The 18,538-nt window shown below is 39.6% G+C and overlaps 1 protein-coding gene across 1 annotated transcript in view; it reads right to left on the bottom strand.

Moving 5' to 3' along the window:
• sardh (sarcosine dehydrogenase) overlaps positions 1-18,538 on the bottom strand; it is a 249,311-nt gene that overhangs the window by 221,695 nt on the left and 9,078 nt on the right. The window contains exons 2-4 of the mRNA XM_039762751.1: positions 6,948-7,284; positions 5,526-5,704; positions 2,329-2,508 (exon numbers count right to left, since the gene is read on the bottom strand). Of these exons, the coding sequence (XP_039618685.1) occupies positions 2,329-2,508; positions 5,526-5,704; positions 6,948-7,272 (684 nt within the window). The 5' untranslated portion in view covers positions 7,273-7,284. The remainder of the gene's footprint in view (positions 1-2,328; positions 2,509-5,525; positions 5,705-6,947; positions 7,285-18,538) is intronic.

Genomic DNA, 18,538 nt, shown 5'->3' with positions numbered 1-18,538 from the left:
AATGAGTGGGTGCTGGATTCAAACCCAAGCTGATGGAAGTATGTCTCATTTTTGCAAAATTCTGTCACTGAATCATCCATCCATCCATCCTCTTCCGCTTATCCAAGGTCGGGTTGCAGGGGCAACAGCTTGAACAGAGATGCCCAGACTTCCCTCTCCCTGGCCACTTCTTCCAGCTCTTCCGGGGGAATCCCGAGGCGTACCCAGGCCAGCCGGGAGACATAGTCCCTCCAGCGTGTCCTGGGTCTTCCCCAGGGCCTCCACCCGGTTGGACGTGCCCGGAACACCTCGCCAGGGAGGCATCCTGATCAGATGCCCGAGCCACCTCATCTGACTCCTCTCGATGCAGAGGAGTAGCGGCTCTACTCTGAACCTCTCCCAGATGAATGAGCTTCTCACCTTCTCTTTAAGGGAAAGCCCAGACACCATGCGGAGGAAACTCATTTCAGCCGCTTGTATTCGCAATCTCGTTCTTTCAGTCACTACCCATAGCTCATGACCATAGATGAGGGTAGGAACGTAGATCAACTGGTAAATTGAGAGCTTTGCCTTACGACTCAGCTCCTTTTTCACCATGCCAGACCGATGCAGAGCCCGCATCACTGCGGACGCCACAACGATCCGCCTGTCGATCTCATGCTTCATTTTTCCCTCACTCGTGAACAAGACCCCAAGATATTTGAACTCCTCCACTTGGAGCAGGATCTCGCTCCCAACCCTGAGAGGACACGCCACCCTTTTCCGGCTAAGGACCATGGTCTCGGATTTGGAGGTGCTGATTCCCATCCCAACCTCCACCTCGAACCGCCACCTTATCGTGGTGGAGGGATTTGCATGTCCCAATGATCCTAGGAGCTCTGTTGTCCGGGGCTTTATGCCCCTGGTAGGGTGACCCAAGGCAAACTGGTCCTAGGTGAGGGATGAGACAAACAGCGGTTCAACCAAACCTCCTATGAAGAACAAAAACCTTGGACAACGTTTTCCCTTGCCCGGACGCGGGTCACCAGGGCTCCCCTCTGGAGCCAGGCCTGGAGGTGGGGCTCGATGGCGAGTGCCTGGTGGCCGGGCCTGCACCCATGGGGCTCGGCCGGGCACAGCCCGAAGAGACAACGTGGGTCCCCCTTCCCATGGGCTCACCACCTGTAGGAGGGGCCAAGAAGGTCGGGTGGAGTGTGAGTTGGGTGGTGGCCGAAGGTGGGGACCTTGCCGGTCCGATCCTCGGCTATAGAAGCTAGTCATTGAATCACTGTCACAAAATATACCACAGAAAACATAAAAATATATATTTTTAGAAATACAATTAGGTTACAACATAAAAGTAGGAAAATATTGGTTAACAAGTGTTACATTCAATGATTCAAATATATCCAAAACCGTTCCTATACCTAACTGATGAAACTATGCAAAACACACAATTATTTGTTTCTTACTGACATTTCATTTAAGTGTTGAGCCTTATTGTCCTTAGTATAATTTACCTTAGCAGAAGCCACACACCTCTTCAGGAGCTATTCCTATCAAAGCTAATCACCAAATTTCAGTATAAAAATATTTTGCTTAGACATACAGCATATTATTCCTTACACAGTACATAGCAGGGGTACTTTGGTGACTGACTCAAAACTCAGTTTAAAACTGCCAAGGCAAAGCGAACAGGATTACAGGGGGCCTGATCCCACCCCATCTTCATTACTGATGGAGCAATAATTGAAGGGGCGAGAACCTACAGGTACTACTTAGGTGCTTCTGGACAACAGGCTAAAATGGACTACCAACACTGAGTCTCTGCACAAAAAGGGTCAAAGTCACCTCTGTTTTCTGAAAGGCTCAAGTCCTTTGGAAAACACAGGCCACTGTTACAGATGTTTATCAGTCTGTTGTAGCTGGCGCTGTCTTCTATGCAGCAGTCTTCTGGGCTAAGAGCAATACTGCACTTTAGGGTAGAAAAGTTAATAAACTGAGGAGAAAGGGTGGTCCTGTTGTACGTGTCAGTTTGGACTCTCTGGTGATAATGACTGAGAGAAGGACACCTAAGAAAACACTGGCACGTATGCACTTACTCTTCTGCATGCCATGCTAGCTGAAAAGTGGAGAACTTACAGCAACAGACTGATCTAAATTACCAGTGCATTACATTGTATGAGTACCATTACCTTCTGTTGTCCTGATGTCAACTCTCTGAAGGATATCGAGCTGCTGATTGCACTATATTCCTTACAATGTCCTGTATCATATAATTTCTGTTTCCACTTTGTGCAGTTTTCTTTGAGTTTAATAGTTTATTTTTTGTATCTAACTGTTAAAATAACCAGGCACTGTAAAACTTACCGTTGCTCCTTTTGCTGCAGCAGCTCTGGTCAAGGTTGTACAAGTACCTGCAGGGTCCATTGTACCATCTTTTGGAACGTACAATGTACCATATAGATCATCTACATTCATCAGAGGATATAAATCCTTTGTTTCAGCAGGAGACAGAACATAAGACTCAATCCCATAGACTTTTCCAAGCTAGAAAAAAAAAATGACAACCGAACTTGGTAGGTTAACATAATCTATAATTAATTTTACGTACAAGGAAATCAGAATGAATAATTTAATACAGGAAAAACTAAACAATCATATTGTGTGATGCTTTCAATTAAAAAAATGATGATAAAGCAATTGTAATCAAATATATAAAAACCTACAAAGTACAAGGAGAACCAGTAATCTGCTCATCTACTCATTATCCACGTAATCCATTTGAGATTTAGGTTCACGGATTTGGGGCCCATCCACACAGCAACTGGAACATGTCAAGAAAAACACAAGGTCCAGAGCATCACACAACCTCTGGACACAGTAATACATATTCAAACCAAGTCAATTTAAAATCAGCTATTAATCTAACCCACACATCTTCAGGAGGAGAAACAAGTTACAGGAAGGAAAAACAAACTACCAGGAGAAACCCCCAAGCATACATATCTACGCAGGCACTGCCTAAGTTGCAATTCAAAGCCAGGGCTCTGGAGCGGTGAAGCAACAATGCTAATAACTGTGCCATCACGCAGCCCACTCATCTGCCATGCAAGCTCCAAATTGTTTGAAGTAGGAAGTAGTACAAGTCTGTAACTATTAAAAGTAATACAAAATGTTACTAAAATCATTTAATAATAATTGATTACAAGCAATAAAACACATTGGTTTCGTCACAAAGGCACACACATTAAGTGAGATGAAATGGCTAAAAGAGATTTCCAGCTGCTTCAAATGCTATGCCAGGGGTCCCCCAACTCCCTTCCTGGAGGGCTGCTCTGGCTGCAAGTTTTCATTCTAACCCCTTTCTTAATTAGTGATTTGTTTCTGCTCCTAATTAACTTCTTTTGAATCAATTTTATTTGACTTGCTCTTGAAGACTCAGACCCCTTAATTGTTTCTTTTTGCTTAATTAGTAGCCACACAATAATGAGATACAAAATGAGCCAAAAAACATGAGCAGCAAACTGTGTCCATCATACAATATCTGAAAATAAAGAAAGGTGAAGGTATCAGGAATGTTGATCTGCTCAGTTCCCAAAACATTTTAACAGTGTTATTAGAAAATTGACAATTTCACAAATGTCTGCTATTGCACAATGAGAGCAGCAACGAGCCATGGAATAAAAAAATGGGTTTAATTAACAACAAGATTTGGCGCCTAATTAAGCAACTGGTTGGAGTGAAATTGATTAGAGTTTGAGGCCCTGACTTAGTTGGTTTTCTGTTCCCTCACTCACTTCATATTTCATTTCTGTTTGGTTGCCATTTAAGAAAAGAAATTAAGCAATTCAGAGGGACGATGAAAATGTTCAGAGGACCAACTCCAAAAAAACAAGTCAATTAAAATTAATTCAAAAGAAGTTAATTAGCAGTAAAAACAGGTCACTAATTAAGAAAAGGGTTACAATGAAAACCTGCAGCCACTGCGGCCCTCCAGTAAGGGAGTTGGGGACCCCATATTTAAACTAACTACTGCAAATGGTCACACTGAATAAAAATCAGAAATATTACATATAAGATACAATAGAATAAATCCTATTCCTTGGTGGACTTACAGTTGTGTTCTCACAGCAATGCAAAATCCTTGGAATTAAAGATATTGCGTAATTAAAAGTTGTGTACTCATTTAACAAAAAGATGGACACCTCACAGAAATCCTCTTTAATAAAACCGCTGTGTGCGTCCAGGTGTCCGTGTGTGTGTGTGTCTTCTGGTGAAGTGCGCATGTGCGGGGCCACACGGCACGTGTTCAGTCTCTTCCTGTGCATTCCCTGTGTGTGTAGAGAGAGAGAGAGAGACACACAGGTGCGTGCGCGCAAGAGACAGACACGCAGGCCCACCCGAGAGACAGACACACACGCACGCAGGCAGGCAGGCAAGCCCGCACGAGAGACAGACACGCACACACACGCGCACACGCACGCAGGCCCACGCGAGAGACAGTCACGCACGCACGCACGCGCGAGAGAGAGAGAGACAGACACGCACATGAGACTCATTCACATTCACACACACACACGCACACACACAGGCAGGTCCGCATGGGGGACAGACACGCACACACACAGGCCCACGACAGAGACAGACACACACACACGCGCGCACACACACACACACACACACACACACACACACACACAGGCCCGCGACAGAGACAGAGACAGACACACACACACACACACACAGGCGCACGCGTGCATTGTTGCAATGTTACTTTTCTTGGTTGTTTATTAGATTTTGGATTTTTCAAATGTTCATTTTTTTCTCTGTGCTTAAAACTCATTTAAAAAAAGGTGTTTTTAGCGAGCGGGTCGTAAGGCTATAGCGTGAACTCTTGCAGTGTTAGTTTTCTCTGTTGTTGAAGGTTTTCTTAGTGTTATTCAATGTTTTTACATTTAGTTTACTATTACGCTGTGCATTCAATGGTATAATTAACTATATTTGTGCTTAAAATCTTAAAAAATATATATTTACATACAGTTCATACGGTCTGGAACAGATTCATTGTATTTACATACAATCCTATGGGGGAAATTACTTCGGTTCCAATCGAGGTTCCACAGTATTACTGTTCAACAAAATTACAGGCATTTTACGGAAATACAAACCAGTATTACTGAGAGAGAAAATTAAAGGCACACAAAACAGTGATGCATATTACAGCCACATTAAAGGTCCCTTGCCATTTAATAGAGACTGTTCATACAAATGTTTATGCACTAGCGTTCTAGCACCCGTTATTGTAACGGGCTTAATGTTTAGTACAATATAAAAAGATAACAATCCCTAGTAACTCAATATTTCTCATACAGGTGACATTAATATTATTAGGCAACTTATTACTTTAATAAAGTTGTTTTCAAACGTTAACAAAGAAGCTAATTGTGTCTTATTTTTTAGAATTATATTTTTAACTGACATTAATTGGAATACCTTCTGTTTAAAATAAAACCAGGTTAAAGAAAACAGAGTACTTGTAAAAGTAAAAAGGGAATGATGCATACCGTCATGAGTCTTTTGTATTCATCAAGACGCTGCTTGTTTGAAGCAATGAAAAGCCCCCCATTCTGGATCCAGCCGGTGCTCAGTCCTGTTTCTTGCTCCAAATCAGTACTTACTACTTGCCGAGTGTGTGCCAGAAGCTCTACCTCCACATCACTTGGACGAAGTTGCCATAAAAGACCTGCATAAAAATTGTTTTTTTCCCTTTAGAATTAATACAAGAAAATGACAGATTTTTTTTTTTGATTTGGGTCGAGTGACAGTAGTACAATGTCAAGAACCAAAAAACAGAATGAACACAAAAAATATCCATTGAATGGAGCACACACTATATAAATAAGAAACAATTACGCAGGGCGGCACAGTGGCACAGTAGGTAGCGCTGCTGCCTCACAGTTAGGAGACCCGGGTTTGCTTCCCAGGTCCTCCCCGCGTGGAGTTTGCATGTTCTCCCCGTGTCTGCGTGGGTTTCCTCCGGGTGCTCTGGTTTGCTCCCACAGTCCAAGACATGCAGGTTAGGTGCATTGGTGATCCTAAATTGTCCCTAGTGTGTGCTTGGTGTGTGTGCACCCTGCGGTGAGCTGGCGCCCTTCCCAGGGTTTGTTCCTGCCTTGCGCCCTGTGTTGGCTGGGATTGGCTCCAGCAGACCCCCGTGACCCTGTAGTTAAGATATAGTGGGTTGGATAATGGATGGATGGATGGATGGACCATTACGCAGTAACCCTATGACTTCTGGATGCATAAAACAGCATCTAAAGTTTCACCTTAGGTTATGTCCATACCACTACATTCTTGCGTAAAAAAGCAGGCATTAGTTTCCGTTTTAACCTATTGTCCACACTACCCTGACATTTTTAACCCCTGAAAACAGATATTTTTGAAAATGCTTTCTAGAGCCACATACTTCCGAAAATGCTGGCTCAGTGTTGCAATGTGAATGTGTTTTGAAAACACACATTCTAATTGCACTGCGATTTGTTTGTGCTTTTTACCCAGCCCTTGCCTGTTTGGATTCTGCTCATTACTATGTCACATCCCCTGATTGGTCACTCTTTAAGGAGGAAAACTATATTCCAATATGGCCGACTTACAGCAGTTGCTTTTCCATGGACCTTAGTGTGTTGCTGATCTGTATGCATCTAAAATGTAAATTTGGAATAGATGAATGCTGCGTACACTCACAAACGGGCAAATAATTTATTGGTAGCTATAGATTTGTGATAAATTCCATGGCCATCAGCATTACCATGCCTTCAAAGATTTTTCTGCTCTTTTCAATGAAAATGTAGTATTGTAGACATAGCCTTAATTTGTGGTGTTAAATTACAATTAGAAACTTTACACAAGTGTTTTGATTTTTTGACAAAATTTTGGAGAATGTTTCTGAACCATTACCAACATGAACACTAACAATTAAATCCAACCTGCAGTATGCCAAGTAGTTCCAGACGTCAGCCGATCTCTCTCCAAGAGCACTACGTTTGTCATCCCCATCTTAGTGAGGTGATAAAGAGTCTGACAGCCCAAGCTGCCTCCTCCAATTATGACAGCATCTGCAGATTTGGGAAGAGGCTTGGTAGGTCGACTCTCTTTGTACCCATCTTCTTTAAGAGTCTTAGTGTATGGAACATTCTTCTCTCTGGTCTGTTCCCCAGTGACACTGTATAGACGGCTGGGTGAAAAGTATAAAGCTCTTTGCAGAATTCTACAGAACTGACGTCTTTGCAAAAAAGAGACTAAAGCACTCATGATCCCATACACCTAAAAAAAAAAAATACAAACATCATTTTAAGCACTCCAGATTTTAAGCATTGATCGTTTATTCCTATCCATGTATCTTAATCAAGGCGGTTCAGAGCATTTGCAATGGAGAGTAGTCCATGGCAGGAAACAAACTAACATAGTTACTTTCATCTTGGAACTTTTATAAAGAAGGTATGACCACCCAATCAAAAGTAATCAATAATCTGAAACATTAGATTCAGGCTCAATTATGCTGAAGACGAATATCTTATTTCTATAGTGCCTGTGGCAGGAAAATACAATACAAAACAATTTAATTTTTGTATAGCCCAAAAATCACACAAGAAGTGCCACAATGGGCATTAACATGCCCTGCCTCTTGACAGCCCCCCAGCCTTGACCCTCTAAGAAAACAAGGAAAAACTCCCAAAAAAAACCCTTGCTGGGAAAAAAAATGGAAGAAACATTGGGAAAGGCAGTTCAAAGAGAGACCCCTTTGCAGGTAGGTTGGTCGTGCCGTGGGTGTCAAAAAGAAGGGGGTCAATACAATACAATACAATACACAGAACAGAACACAAGTAATCCTCAATACAGTATAACAGTGCAATAGAAATATTACAAGTACGGAGCAGAATTTAACAGGAGATGACATAACATGATTTGGATTTGTCCTGAAGACCTCAGCCGTCAAGCTGCCTCCCCCATTTGGCCATTCCATGGCTGAACAGCCGGCCAATCCTATGAAAGAATGCCTCTACCCCACAATTCCCGCGATCCTCCATCAGTAGGGATAACTTTTGGGGGGTGGAGGGGGGCGTGCGGGGGGGGGACATGATCATTAAGCACAATTAGCACAAATGTTTACTTACTATTCAAATATGTATATTTTGTGTAGCCGCTACCACTGGGATGGAATGATGGTGCAGTGGTTAGCAGCTACTGTCCATGTAAAGTTTGCATGTTCTCTCCACAACTACATAGACCCTCAAATTTTTATTTAAATGTTTCTTTCAACTGCATCCACTCATCTTCCTACTCCTTTCATAAATACAGTATATTTCTGTCAATCCTCCAGTTCCCATCATTATTAGAGCATCAGAACAGGTCATTCAACCAATAATCCCATTCTCCAAATAATATCAAGTCAAGATTTGAAGGTCCCTCAACTCCCACTCTTTACTATACTGCATGGAAATTCTTTCCATGTGTCAATTGTCTTTTTTGTGAAGAAAAACTTTACACTTTGTGCAAAATTTACTTTTAACTAGTTACCAACTATGTTCCTACGTTCTTGTTGAAGAATACATACATACATAAATACATATTGTAAACGCCAGAGGTTACTGTTGCCCCTTAAACCCAACAGACAGATGCACAGGACAGAGGGTAAAAGCACTAAGTATTTTAATGTTTCTTCTTGAAAAAAACAGTGCCTCCATAGCACCCCAGCCACAATAAACAGGGAATTAAATGAACACAATATTCTCAATAATAATAATAACAATAATTCTCTCCTCCACACCTCCCAGCTCCACTCCAGGGGAGCTGCCATCCAGCATTTTGGGGGAGGCAGCGTCCTTGAAAATCTGCCTTCCCCCATCCTTCCCACGCAAGAGCATCCCGGCCGTCTCTTACAATATTATATATATATAACAACAACTGTAATATACTGTAATAATTTTTTCATATCTTTTAACACTTCAATTGTGACAATTCTTAAACTCCATCTGTTTAAACTGAAAAGGTTCAATGCAAGCACCTCTTATTACTCATACCTCTCAATCCTGGAACATCTGTAACAAATCTCTCCAAGCCTGTATGATGCCCAGATCCCTCTGCAACAATGCAGTTGATTCAAGCCACCTAGTTTGGTATCACCTGCATACACAACTAACTTGCTGTTTTTTTGCTTATCTAATTCTAAAAATGTTCCTCTGACCATAACCCTTTGCTTCCACCGACACACCACACCTTGAATTCCTACTTGTTTAAGTTTCATCACTAAATGTTCATGTGGTACCTCATCAAAAGCCTTCTGAAAATCAAAATAAAGAATATCATATACATCTCTCTTACTGGATGTTTTTGTCATTTCTTTACAGAATTCCTGCATGCCAGTAAAACACATGTGAATCCATGCTGTTTGCCAATACTCCTGTTATCGATGAGTAATGATCAATCTTTTCTGAAATAATTCCTCCCACTAATTTACCTGTGATGCAGGTTAAGCTTAAACTTAGTGGTTTATAGTTACTTCATACAGCAGCATAATATTTGCTAGATGATATCCTCCATCTAAAGACATGAAAGCTTAAATTCCCTAATGCGACATTTAACACTTCACCATCCACCTCTCCAGTGCATATTTTGCAAACCTTTTTTTCTGTAGCAGCATCTGAGTAAGCTGATGATTCTCCAAAGACCAATAGCTTGAAGGCGGCAACTCATCGTATAAAAGATGCTGGCTGTTTGTAAAACACAGTTAAACACACAATCCCACACCAAGTCAATTTAACATTGCAAATCAATTAAAAATTCAAGATAATTTAATGTGACACTTGTTTAAGACGGTAATGTCTCATATCAACTATGTTGTTAGGTTTTGTTTAGATTACATTTTTAATGACTACAATATATGTGCTGCTCAGCAGTCTATGAGGCAATGGCTCAGAAGACTATAGAAAAGCTGGACTTTCATGCACTTTGATCTAACTGGAAGACTCTATGCCTCATACAGTCTGCTTCAAAATAAAATCAAATGAACAGCTGGTTGCAGACATCAAGCACAAACCTTTATAAGGGATCTTGGAATGTTCTGTAGGGAGCATTGGTCTGAGATCCCTCCAAAAGAGTGCTTAGATCTTTTCACACTTTAGAAGAAAGGCTGATGTGCTTTCCAGTGGAATATTTGCCAAAGATTAACAGCAGGGATGCTGGTAATTTTAAAGAAAAACATTTTACAGAAAAAAACAGAACAATTCAACAAAACGTTCTGTGTATGAAAAATGATTGGTATAAATAAAAGTATATATAGTAATTCATATACAGTATACCAGAGCTATTCAATTACAAATTCAATTGGGCCAGATTTTCAAACCAAGAAATTCAACCAGGCCAGACATCTTCAGTGGCAAGTAAGCAGCAGGTAATGAAAAATTTTAAACCAACACAAATTAATGTATTGGAAAACAAGTCATTTTTATTCATTGTTTCCCTTTTAACACTAGAATTACTAGAGCCTACGAAAAACCTCGTAGATCCGTCCCACCTTAAATCGCTTCTCACCTCTCCGTTAGTGTCTTTTATCCTGTAAATGTGTTGATAAGCAGCCAGCAGTCTGCTAGAACATCCCCCCACCCCACACAGTTTTCTCAGCTCAAGTCTGTTTATCTGCATATCTGCTTCGGTGGCACAATGGTATCAACTGTTGACTAGTAATCAAAACCTCACGGGTTCGATCCCGGACGAGTCCATTTTGAGAAGTGAGCTGCATGTATTCTTACTATTTTAGAATAAAAACATACAGTACACAGTAAAACATTTAATTCCATTCTGTAACAGCCGGTGTAATTTATGATACTTGTAAAGGTTAGCTTTGTTTTTTTTATTCAGTTTTATTCTCTAAGGCGCATTCACAATCCCACCCCCCCTCGCATTTCACACTGTTGTGTTTTCACATAAAGATGTGCTATAACAGAGGTGAACTCAGATCATGACGACTGTTCTACATCGGAGCAAGAATGTACTTTTGCCATCGCTGTACTTTGTATATGTACATGGGAAGCTCTGCACTCTACTTGTGACTTTAAGCTGTAGAAGTAAATAACTCGTGTTATAATGCGTGTCAATGTCACGCCCTAAAGTGGGTTCTTTTTCTGCAGTTATATTCTTGAATAGAATCGCGCTTGTTCTGTTATATTTGTACCTTTTGTGAAAGTGTTTCTTTGATATTTGGACTTCAGGCTTCATGCATTATACACTTCATGTCTACATTTTGTCAATTATTACTAAAATATGAAAAACGTTTCTGTTTTAACAATGTGTTTACTGTGCATAGATCGTTGTAGACACAGAATACACATGAAATGCAAGTGTTCCAAATAACGATATAGTATTAGATAGATAGATAGATACTTTATTAATCCCAAGGGGAAATTCACAATTATTTATGAAAGGTGTCATTTTGCTTTACTTCTCACTCTATACAACTCTAAGCAACTGACACGCAGGTAAACAGACTTGAGCTGAGAAAACTGTGTGGGGTGGGGGGATGTGATAGCAAGCTGCTGGCTGCTTGCTGCTTATCGACACATTTACAGGACAAAACAACACTGACGGAGAGGTGAGAAGCGATTTAAGGTGGGACGGATCTACAAGTTTTTTCGTAGGCTCTGGTAATTCTAGTGTTAAATTTGGTCACATCTGACACAGACACATCAAAAAGTGCACAAAAAAACAATTAAAAAAGCTATAACTGAGCAGAATTTAAAATAGCAGCAATACTTATTTACCACTTTTGAAATAAAAAAAATAAGTATTTTGGTCATATCTAACCTAGGCATATCTCAAAGTGCATAAAAACAAAATAGTGCACAGTAACAGCAAAAAATGGGTTTCCCTTTTGAAATAAAATAAACATTTTTCTCATATCTGACCTAAGGCACATCTAAAAGTGTGTAAAATCAAAAAAGTACACAGTATTAGCAATAACATTTCTTTCCCTTTTTGAAATAAAATAAATATTTTGGGCTTATAATAATAATATTTTATATTTACATGGAGTTTTTTCCACACTAATTAAAATGCTTTGCACCCCATGTGGGACACAAACCCATGGTCTTTTTATTGTGAGGCAGCAATGTTACGGTTACACCACTGCACCCATACGAACCCAAACACATCAAAAAGTGCATTTAACAGCGGTATCAAAGTTACAGTATCAGTGCACAGACTCGTAACAAGTGATAATAGCAATTAATACACATGAATACAATGTTAACGGCACGCTGAGGGAAAATGGGTTTGTTGTAAATCACCAGATGTGTGTTGATATTGAGATCGTGTCTCGCTAGATGTGCTGTTGGGGGAGTCTTGGGGGAAAAGCACTTTGTGAGGGCCAGCGACGTGTAGTGAGGTTCATGGCTGGTGAGGCACCGACTCCTTCAGAGTCAGATTTACAAATATATAAACCCAAAAAAGTAGCTGATTCACTATTTAATTGGCAGCATGCACATTGGCTACTGGTTATGTTTCATATCTCATCAGCATTTCTTTACACACACACATAGGTAAGGCACATACCTGGCTAAGAAAGAATGTTACATTTATAGTGGCGAGAGAGAGCGCATTTACTCTGCACCCTCCATGTGTTCTACATTTGCCGTTGCAATTCCACAATTCATACTCATTCAGTACAATTGAAAGTATAGAGTGGTCTAAACAAAAATTTCAGTTTTGACCTTAATTTAAATATTCAGTTGTTTTTAAAAGCTTTTAATTCTGATGATGTAATCAATGTTTTTTTTCCTAGTCTGATCCCATTTTTTATGAAACTGAAACCATTTATGGTCTTACTTTTATTTGTAAATGAAGTCTATGCGACTATCCGTCTCTATGAAAATCTTTGTCACTTTCTTGTAAAAGTCCTCCTTCTTTTCCTTTAGTTTTAAAAGTCTTAATCTTCCATTTTGGCAATCAGTCGGAAGAAAAATATTAAAATAAACGGACCACTGTAAAGCAGGAGTACAAGTGTTCCAAATAATCTGACCACTGCCTGCGTAATGGCTGCACATTTCACCAGTGCCTTTAGAGAAATAATGCATAAGAAATAAGGACTTCATGCTTTACAGGAGCAGTATGAGAAAAAAAGAAAAAATACTGATAATATAAAAAAGCACATACAGTACAAATGTTCACATGGTACCCAGAATATTTAAACTACATTCAATTATTTTCAAATAATACTTATTTTTAACTTAAACATTCACATCTAAATGTTTTCACTAATTCAACAGCTACACTAAGTATCAATAAAATGCCTTTTATATTTTAAACAGAGGTTACAATGCTGTGTTAGCACTATTTCAGAGATTTCCACACCCACACATGCCACAAAATATGAAAATAAATATATTCTGCATTGCTTCTCAATATATCAATTATATATTGCAGTGCAGAATACCATCATACTCTTCTGCATTGATTTTTCCACCTGTTCTAATATAAACTCTCCATATTTCCAAGGAGTGAGGTGGCACACTGCCTAGTGGTGCGGTCTTTCAGATCCAACATCCTGGATTCAAAGCCCTCTTTCATATTGTTGTCCATGTTCTGCCCACTATGAGTGATGTTCCTCAGGATTCTGGGTTATCTCCTGCATCCCTTTGCTAATTACTAAGTATAAATTGTCCTGATGGTAATGAATTTGTTAGTGTGACCTGGCTTAGTTTCTGCTTTTTACCAAATTCTGCAATGATAGGCTCCATTCCCCTTTGCCCTCAATCAGACTGAGTGGGTTTCAGAATGTTATGCTATAAATACATCCAACTGTACCTTTAAAAGGCAGAATATCTCTGGCACTAGTTCCACATTTACTATAGTTGCCACTAACCAAATCAAGTTCTTTCACCCTTATGTACATACATACAGTACATACTCTACAGTTTTACACATTAATGGGAAATGAGGTCAGTGCCTACAGACACAGCTGAACATTGAACCTTTACATTTGCCAGTATTTTAAAATTATTTTGAAACATTGAGACAGTACGATTATTTACATTAGAACAACTCTATGTACCTTTCAGCTTTGTTGGTCTTTCAAAAATTAAAGTTTAACTTCAAGACTTCAACTTCAAGATAAACTGCTGGTTAACAACAGAGTACAGAAGGTATCAAAAGTATAATAAAAACCTTTCTCCATATAAAACATAACACATAATTTCAGAAGAATGGAATTATTTTAAAGAACTCATCTGTAAAGGTATTTTAGATGCAAAATTTAATGTTAGCATTTTAGCATTCACTTTTATATAAAGAGGTTCAAATAGTCATTTCTCTGGGGACAAAGCAATTCCCTATAGTTTGAAGTTCCAAGTATGGATAATTAATCATAGTCTCACAGTGAACCACCAAGTGTACCAGACAACAAATCACATAACTAGCACAATAAAATCACTTCCACTAATAAATATACACAAATCTTCAACCATTGCAGGTTATGGTGTACTACAGTTCCCAGTCTACAATAATACTGTATCTAGTACTGAACTTACACATTCCTTGATTTTTACATAATATTCATAGGTGGCCTTGTTCTCATTTTATCACTGATGTGATTTTTAACCATTTCACAGACAGACAGACAGATTCATACATTCATCTTTATTTATTCCAAGGAGGAATTTAGTTTTACAAACATTAAAGAAATACTGTATATACACACGTATAAGTCGGATCTTGAAACCTGAAAAATCAATCATAAAATCAGACCAAAAATCATACGCCCGTTCAAAAATACAACACTTAATTTTTTTTTTTTTTTACATCATCTTGCTTCTTCCAATCTCGTATCAGTTTCTCAGATGCATTGAATTTTGTTGCAGCAGCGCAGTTACCAATTTCTTTCGCTACTTCAACAACTTTTAATTTAAAACCAGCTTCATATTTTCTTTTGATCAAACGCTCCATCGTAGATAAGGGATGTGCTTACGATAAAGGTGTATAAGGATGCAAGATACAAAAAACACAAAGAAGTGCAAATGTCGCTTCGGAATAGTTCGGGTATTACCGTGTAATCACGTAGGCACAATACACAGAAAATATAGGCAGTGTGCTCCTTGGTTACTCTTTCTGGTGGGTGTTAGCATATCATAATCTCTTCGATCAATAGTGCGAGTTTTCCACATTCGACTTATATGACCGACATTATAAAATACTGGAAATTATACAGTAAAATCAAGCCCCAACTTATCCACGGGAGAACTTAAACATATAACACAACAAAAACATCCATCCATTATCCAACCCACTATATCCTAACTACAGGGTCACGGGGGGTCTGCTGTAGCCAATCCCAGCCAACACAGTGCGCAAGGCAGGAAACAAACCCCGGTCAGGGCGCCAGCACAACGCAGGGCACACACACACACCAAGCACACACTAGGGACAATTTAGGATCGCCAGTGCATCTAACCTTGCATGTCTTTGGACTGTGGGAGGAAACCCAAGCAGACACGGGGAGAACATGCAAACTCCATGCAGGGAGGACCCGGGAAGCAAACCCAGATCTTCTAATTGTGAGGCAGCAGTGCTACCGCTGCACAACCGTACCGCCCAAAACAAAAACAACCATCCTCAAATATGCCCAAGAATTATGGAAGAAAAAAAGAATAAACACTTCTGACTTGGTTATAGATAAAAAAGCAATCACAGTCACAACAAAGCACTATGAAGGCGTGTTGCCGTAGGTATGAACGAGCCCCAGTATCATTTCTTGACACACTTCTGTAGAAAAATATGTTGCCTAAAAGTGCTAGATAGTATGCCAGAGAGAGGATATTCACCATAGTTTATACTGGCCATTTATTTTGCCTTCATTCTCTCCTTCTTCCACTACTACCTCTAATGGGTCGAGAGTGTGTCCCATAACAGAGTCTGCCTTCTTAATTAGCTTGTTGATTCAATGGGTCTCTCTTGAAGTGAAGTTACCGACACAACATGCCACACTGGATATCACGGAGTTGTAAAGTATATAAAGGATCTCACTAGTTGTAAAGTATATAAAGGATCTCACTACCCATATTAAAGGAATGCAGTCTCCTGATAAAAAATGTCTGCTCTGAGCTTGCATAGGTAACATTATACATCTCTATATGATGAAATAACAATATTTTGTGTTTGCACCCACTTAATTCAGATCGAGACTCGTCAAAGGCTCTTCCATGAGCATAAGCTAGAAAATAGCCATGGACGTGGCCCCAGTACATCACAGAGCCCATTCACTCATACTAACAGAAGACCAATTAATATAACAGGTATATTTTTAGGCATGTGGGAGTAAACAAGAATACCAGATAAAAAAATATACAGACACAGAGAAAACAGGCACACTCATGTGGACAATGATCAGGTACAGAATTTGAATCTAGGACACTAGATCCATGGCATGGCCGCATCACCCACTGTGCCTCCCTATAGTCTGAAATAATCAAAGAGAAATTCATGATAACACTGTGAATAGACATGCTTCCTCTACCATTGAAATTAGTGGCCATTGTGGCACCCAATCTTGAAGTGAATTGAATTAATTTATCAAATGACTTTGAATTTTTGAAGGGGGCATACTGCACCCAAGCTGTCTATAGTGTTTGCATACTCTTCCGTAGTGTTATTGTACATACTCCAGCTATCTTTATGTCAAATGGCTGCTACAACCTCCCTCACCTTGTACTACACGTGTGATGGAATGTGAATCTTGGAATCAGCATGAAAACTCATAAACAATTTTGTATTTAGTCATGCGCTGTGATTCACTTTAGGCGACAGCTTCAGTGACTATGGAGTTGGGAGATTTTAGCAATTGCAGTCCTTAAATTGGATTTGCCTTCCATGTAAAACTTACAGGATTTTTGAAATTTTTGCTAATTTTATTAAAAAATAAAAAACTGAAACATCACACTGACATAAGTATTCAGACTCTTTGCTTGAAATATGGCTCAGCTGCATCCCATTCAAATGATCATCACTGAGATGTTTCTACACCTTGTTTGGAGTCCAACTATGGTCAATTCAATTGGTTGCACATGATTAAGAAAGGCACACAGCTGTCTATAGGAGTAGTTAACAATATATATTAGAACAAAAGCCAAGGCTAAAGGAATTGCTTGTAAAGCCTAGCCAAGACAAAGGACACCGTAAAGAGAAAGAGTACAAAATATTCCAGCTACATTGAAAGTCCACAGGAGCACAATGGCCTCCATATCTCCTAAATGGAAGACGTTAGAACATTCATGACTCTTCCAGGAACTGGAAGTCTGACCAAACTAAGCAACTGGGAAAGACCTTTGGTAAGATCAAGTGATCAAGAAACCAATGGTCACTTTGGCAAAGCTCCAGAGAACCTGTGTGTAGATGTGAGAAACTTCTGGAAGGGCAACCATCGCTGCAAGACTCCACTAATCTGGGTTTTGTCCAGTGTCCAGAATAATAATTAATAAAAGGCACATGAGAGCACTCTTAGACTGTGGAAAATAAGATTTTCCAGTCTGGTAAAACCAAGATTAGCATCATGTCTGGAGGAAACCAGCTGCTGCACATCACCTGTGCTATAACATTAAAACACTGAAGCATGGTGGTGGCACTTTTATGTTGTGGGTTGTTTTCCAGTGTCACAAACTAAGAGACTGGACAGAGTTGAGAGAAAGCTGAATGGAGCAAAATACAGAAATATCCTTAATGAAAACCTGTTCCAGATCACTTTGGACATCAGACTGGGCCAAAGGTACACTTTCCAACCAGACAATGAGCACAAAGCAAAGACAGCACTGGAGTGGTTTAAGCACAACTCTGTGAATGCCCTTGAGTTGCCCAGCCAGAGCCTAGACTTGACCCAATTGAACATCTCTGGACAGACTTGAAAACGTTGTTCACTGACAGTCACCATTCTGACAGAGCTTGGCAGGCTCTGCAGAGGACAACTGCAGAAAATCTCCAAGTCCAGGTGTATGAAGCTTGACATGACAAATTTAAGAGAACTCCAGGATGGAATCACTTTCAAAGGTGCTTCATTGAAGTACTGACTAAAGGCAATCGGATATTTGAGTTTTAATTTTTAATACAATTGCAACAGTTTCTAAAATACTGAATTTGGTTTAACATTCAGGAATACTGATTATTGCTTGATGTTTGGAAAAATTAATTTAAACAATTTTAGCACAAGGCTGCAACTTGCAATATGTGAATAAAAGTAAAGGGTCCTAAATGCTTTCTGAAACCGCTACAAATATTTTTATTGGCATCACACCTCTAACATTCACTCACATTAGCAACCAATGTCACACACTACTAATTTTCCATTGCTTTTAACTACATTCTGAAACTGACTTCATTTAATTCAAGGTTGCAGTGGACTGGAGATTATGCCCAGAGAACTGGGCACAACCTCACTCAGATCTGGATGAGGCATCAATTGATCACAGAGCCTATTCTTTGTGATGAGGGAGGAAAAATCCACATAAACGCAGTCTTAAAAAATCAGGAATGGTCTCCCCTA

This window comes from Polypterus senegalus, chromosome 9 (genome assembly GCF_016835505.1).
Source record: "Polypterus senegalus isolate Bchr_013 chromosome 9, ASM1683550v1, whole genome shotgun sequence".
Lineage (NCBI taxonomy): Eukaryota > Metazoa > Chordata > Cladistia > Polypteriformes > Polypteridae > Polypterus > Polypterus senegalus.
The sequence above is the reverse complement of the archived record's forward strand: the minus strand, read 5'-3'. Positions and strand labels throughout refer to the sequence as shown.